This window comes from Typha latifolia, chromosome 11 (genome assembly GCF_019914945.1).
Source record: "Typha latifolia isolate L0001 chromosome 11, TyphaL0001v2, whole genome shotgun sequence".
In the NCBI taxonomy this organism is placed as follows: domain Eukaryota; kingdom Viridiplantae; phylum Streptophyta; class Magnoliopsida; order Poales; family Typhaceae; genus Typha; species Typha latifolia.
The window spans coordinates 2151826-2157762 of record NC_133096.1 but is presented as its reverse complement, the minus strand read 5'-3'; the positions used below and the strand labels follow the sequence as shown (position 1 = coordinate 2157762).

Below are 5937 nucleotides of genomic sequence, written 5' to 3'. Positions count from 1 at the left end.
CTTATCTCTATGGGCTAATAAAAGTGTTAAATTATACAAAACTCTCATATATGTAAACATATTTTATGCTATGTGGCATCTTGTCATTGTGCCACCTGTATTAGTTGAATCAATATCTTACATTAATATCTAATATGATGTAAGCCCAAAAAGCTAGGCCAATTAAAGTCAAGTAAGTCTTTAAGACAAGTCTAGTTATACCAAGTAAGCCTTTAATGCAAGTTAAATTAAGTCATGTAACCCTTTAAATTAAATCCTAGTTCAAGTTGTGTAAACCTTTAGGGCTAATCATAGTATGACTCATTATACCTAGTCTCTATATATAGAGGGGCTTGGGCTGGTTTGTTTAAGCATCCATGCATCCAATGAAAAATAAAGAATTTTGTTTTAGCCTTAGACTATCTTAGGAGTAAGAGTAAGATAATCTAGGAATAAAAGTAATTAATCATAACCATTTATTTTTCTAGGAGTAAATCTAACTTTTAACTCAAATTCTACCTCCAAGGCCTAGCCACCATCACCTCTATGAGCCACCCTACCTTACGGCTGTCCACCACCCTCTTACGAGTGCCGCAACATCGGATAATCACTAATCTATCCAATTATGACCTTCTTACAGTATTTTAATTTTATCTTTTCACTTTGACCTCGGAATCATGCAAAATGAAATCCATTAGATCTGTGACACCTAAGGGTTCCTCCTATTAAAATATCATATTTTTTTAAGTCCAGATTGTTCCAAATCTAGTTCATAATAAATAGTGCCATAATCCTCTTTTACAAATTTGACATCTCCCCTCTTCCTCTCCTCTCTCATCTCGAGCACATCCTACCCAGAGCTCCCCAGAGCTCCCTTCTTGTCTCCATTAGTTCCAGCAACATCCCCACCCCACCCCATGCCATCCTCCTCTCCTCTCTTCCTCTCTCTTCTCTCTTTCATCTAGAAGATGCCATGGAGGTGGGAGGTTGAAGATACCGGTTAGGAGAGCAACTAAAGGTGCTACAAACTTGAAGAATGAAAGGAAATGATTTTTTAATGGAGGTGAACGTTGGAAAGATTAGAGAAGGGGGTGGGACAGCATAAATTTGGGAGAAGAGGGTGAGACTTCGGGTCAACTTTGACTAGAGAAGGGGAGGGGTTTTATTTCACAAGGTAACAATATTTTTTTCATCATAAAATTCTCTCTCGAGTTGCACATGACTTGCACGTGTATATGAGAGGTATTTTTGTCATATTATTATCATGTAACTATCACATGGCGACTTATCAATGGAAATAGGTGACAGAACTCTAAAAGGTCAAGTGAGATATTTTTGATAATTAGGGGGTTATTATTTACCAAAAAAATAGTTTAGAGGGTCAGTATGGAAAAAGATGATAATTCAAGTGGTGAAAATAAAATTATCTCTATATTTTTTCGTACTATGGCCACTACTCAAAAAAGGGAACAATATAAACTCCATCATCCTAACCAATGGTGACTTGATGAGCCATCCTAATGCTATTAGAAAAGTGTTTGTTCAACATTTCAAGATGTTATTGTTCACCTCTTCTAATCCCCTTCTCTTGAAATGGTTTGCCATAACATTCTTATCTTTGTTCCTTAGGTCTCAATCGATGTTGTTACTCCCTCTATCCCTTTTGATGACGAGATTGAAGCTGCTCTCAAAAGCTTCGGTTCTGACAAGTCCCAAGTACAAATGTGCTCAATGCTCATTTCTTTCAAACCCTTTGGTCTTATCTCTAGTCTAAAATCTACATCCTTATCCAAGACTTCTTTACGACAGGTAGGCTAGATCTGGGTTTCAACAAGTCAAATATTATCTTGATACCATAATAGGAGCTCTATGTGTCAATTAGATTGTAGACAGATCAGTCTATGTAACACCTTCTACCAGCTCATCACGAAAATCCTAGCTACCTCGATGAATCTTGTGCAGAATGGAATCATCATAGATAGGGGTGTAAACGAGCCAAGCTTGATCGAGCCTGGCTCTAATCAAGCTTGGATTGAAATTAATTTCGAGCCTGTCTTTGTGATCAAGCTTGAATTGAAATAATTTCAATCCAAGCCAATTTCGAACTCGAGCTAATTTCGAGCTTAAACGAGCTTAAACGAGCTTAAACGGGTTAAACGAGCTGCTCAATTAGTAATTTCAAGCCTTATCAATTTCAAACCATTTTCGAGCTTGAGCAAACTTGAGTTAATTTAGGCTTGAATCAAGATTGAAATAAAACCTAATTCAACTATAAAGATATAAATATTACCAAAATATAAATTACAAGCAATAAAGATAAATAGGTTAGAAAACTAAAACAATCAAAATATAAATTATAAGTAACAAAGATAATTGTGTCAAAAAACTACAAGCAACTAAAATATAAATTACAAACAATAAAGATAATTGTGTCAGAAAATAATGGCTGAAATTCTGAATGGGTGAAAGAGTTTTGATCTGATAGTTCATATTAGTTTGATATTACTCATATATATATATATATATATATATATATATATATATATATATATATATATATATATATATATATATATATATATATATATATTCGAGCCTTATTGAGCCAACTCGATTGAGTCGGCTCGGGATCAAGCTTGGCTCGAATTTAATTTTGAGCCTAGCTTTAATGATCAAGCTCGGCTCAGCCTATTTTCGAGCCGATCTTGATCGAGCATTATCGAGCCGAACTCGAGTCGAGCTTGAGCCGGCTTGATTATTTTGACAGCCTAATCACAAATGCCTAGAATGCCTTTGTCCCTTGTTGGCAAATTGCAGTCAATCAAGTTAAGGCAAGAGAAATGATGAGCTTCCTGAATAGTTCCAAAAGTAAAATTGGCTCCTTTGTTATTAAAGTTGATCTATTGAAGCATTCGGTAGAATAACATGGTCTTTTATTAGTGATTGTCTTATGGGTCATGGTTTCCCTACTCATTTTATCAGTTTTTTACTTAGCAAATCTCATCTTCTCCTGCTTTTGTTGTCAATGGCAGGGCAAATGGTAGATTCAAGCCCTCTAGAGGACTTCATCAAGAATGCCCTCTTTCCCGTATCTATTCATAATTGATTCTAACATTCTCTCTTTACTCCTTCAGAAAGAAGCAAGCATCAATAGAATCGATAATGTGAAATCTGATAGAGGAGCACTGGCACTAATGCATTTATTGTTTACCGATGATCTAAGTTTAAAACCGTTATTGATAAGTACTATCTCTTGTCAATCAACCTTAATAAATTATCTATCATCTTCACACCTATATAAAAGTTGGTGCACTAATTAGACAAATAAGTTCAAGGAGTCATTGTAAAAATAGATGTAGTTCAAGTTAGGGGAGGAATGGTAGTGGGTTTGGGATGAGATGATGGTTTGTAATTTAATTATTTTATTTTATTTTACTAGTTATGGCTAAATTGATGACCTCATTAATTTATTAGAAGTATAGTTGGTCATATGCGTTTTTCGTCCCCTAAAGACATTATAACCTAAAAAAGTTTCAAAGGGTATTCGTGAAAATCGGGTATAGTTCAGGGGGTGCTAGTGTAATTAACCTAACATTTTATATGAAGAAACCCCAAACCATGTAAAAAGCACAAATCCAAACTCGGATCAAAACCAATCACTAAACCTGTAGCAGTTAACAAAAAGCTTAAAGATCACCCGCCGATTCTAACGACTTAATCTATACCAACCTTACTCGCTAGACCCCGCGATGCAATACTTTCCGTGTAAGGTTTCCAAATTTTAGTGACCCTTGAGGTTGATCTTTTCGTCTCAATGACCCTCTTGATGTAGTTCTTCCTGATCTAATGTATATGCATTGAGATGAAAATGATTTAGCACGTTCCATCTAAAACAGAGAAGTGATCTTCAATGGCCTTCAAAAGATGATATCAATATTGATTGACGGCTTCTCAAAAAGATGACCTCCAATTAAAAATTGACAATACTCACTCTTAGGGTTAGAATTAACCCCTTTATATGCTTCTTAGATATAAGTTAATTATCTCTTAAAGATAATATAAATATTTCTTAGAGATTAAGTAAATATCTTTAGAGATAAGATAAGTATCTCTCAGAGATAAGATATATTTCTTTTCAAAGATTTTCCATGGATTTTACTAGAGATAAGGTAAATAGAGATAGACTCAAATCTAAGTCAAATCAGCAAGGTCGTTCGAACGCTCGCAAGGGCCATTCAAACGCCAATAGTGTGTTTTTGCTCTTGGTGAAATGCATTTGAACGCCTAATGGTTCATTCAAATGGCTAAGCAGATAGTTGAATGTGGACTTATTGTTCTTGTTTACTTGGGAAATTTTTATACTACTTTAACCATCAAGACACCGTTTGAGCACTTCAATGATGATTCTAAAACCGTTTCGAATATTTTGACTTTAAAATTAATCTTTCACTTCAAACATCTCATGACTTATCATAATTCAAATATATTCTCATACATAAAATCTCGTTCAAACACCCAATTATATTAAGTGTATCTCGTTTGAATGTCTTTTCCACGTTGGAAAATATTGCTCTCCAAAAAAATTCGTTTGAATAGATTTCCCACGTTGAAAATATGTTGCTTTGTGAAAAATTCCATTCGAACAAATTTGTTTCGTTTAAATGGAAGTAAGTCTTTTTCGAACAAATTTTGAATAGAATTCCTACGACACTATTCTTCAGACTAAAACAGCTCCAATTTTAATTGCCAAATGGAAGAGTTTGTGCTATTGAAATTTATAGTAAATTTAAATAATTTACATCACCAAAGACTATGCTTTGTCACAAATTTATCAATCACAAAACATAATATAGTAAAGAGATAATGCTTTTTATTTGTTGAATGAAATCCACACATATATGCCTTATTCTACAAACAAAATTAGAACAGATAAATAGAAATTACAAATATTTAATGAACTAATTAGATAATCATAGCTTCTTGCTATGGAACTCACTAGGTGGAGTATCCTTAGGTCTAGAATTGAGCTTGAATCCGATCGATTACATTCTTGTCAACCTGAAATGCCTTGGCTAGAATATCATCAGAGATAGGTGGTGTTGAGCCAAAGACTGCATTTGCAACAGTAATTACACCCGGGTTCTGGCTGCTTAGAGCTGCGATGGCCACAGCATTGCAAGTACCATAGTTGTATTGGAAATGAATGAGACCTTGGGGGAAGACAAACACATCGCCCTTGTTGAGGACCTTGGAGAAGAGCTTGTTCTGTTGGTTTGCCTGGTTCGAGGTGACGAAGCCAACATAGAGGGAGCCTTCTAGAACCGTAAGTATCTCAGTCGCCCGTGGGTGGATGTGAGGAGGGTTGAGACCATAAGGAGCAAAGTCTACCCGAGCCAGGGAGATGCCCAATGTGTTCAGACCTCCAATTTGATTGACGTTAACTGCAGTGACGTTAGACCCAACCTTATTCATGGTATCGCCAGGCTTGTCGAGACCGGAGAAGAAGAAATCTTCGGCCATGACATTCTTTGGGTCCTTGCAGGCAAAACCATTCACAAATACTTGCGACATCTTTTCTGCGACACAGAAGTCCTGCAGTTGGCTAGGATCAGACGCAAGTGCTTGAGAGCAGGCTAGAACTAAAAGAGCGAGGAGGAAGAGGTGGGAAGACATCTAGGTACGTAGTACTTTCTCTTCCTCTACCTGTAAAAAGAAGCAAATATATATGTGAGAGATTTTGAGCAGTGGATTGCAATGATATTTGATTGTGGAATAATTTGGAGAAGACTGGTTTATATAGAGAAAGGGAGGTAGTTGCCATCAAGCTGACAAGGAAGTGGGCAAAGAAGTGGTCAAGTTTAATCCCTAACAACATGGAATAAGGCATTAAAGTAATTAAAAGTCTGATCAATGGCCAGCAAGGGGTGGACTTGGTCGATACTTTCATTAAAGTACTAA

General features: G+C 35.8%; 1 protein-coding gene across 1 annotated transcript; it reads right to left on the bottom strand.

Annotated features, from left to right (window-relative positions):
- Positions 1-4875: 4875 nt before the first annotated feature.
- On the bottom strand, positions 4876-5676 carry LOC140797946 (putative germin-like protein 2-1). Its single transcript, XM_073151655.1, has one exon. It carries the CDS (start codon positions 5650-5652, stop codon positions 4996-4998), a length of 657 nt encoding a protein of 218 aa, XP_073007756.1. The 5' UTR covers positions 5653-5676; the 3' UTR covers positions 4876-4995.
- Positions 5677-5937: the final 261 nt, after the last annotated feature.

Bases quoted from the DNA above. Each gene is read 5' to 3' on its own strand.
- LOC140797946 (XM_073151655.1), bottom strand. From the start codon at position 5,652: ATGTCTTCCCACCTCTTCCTCCTCGCTCTTTTAGTTCTAGCCTGCTCT.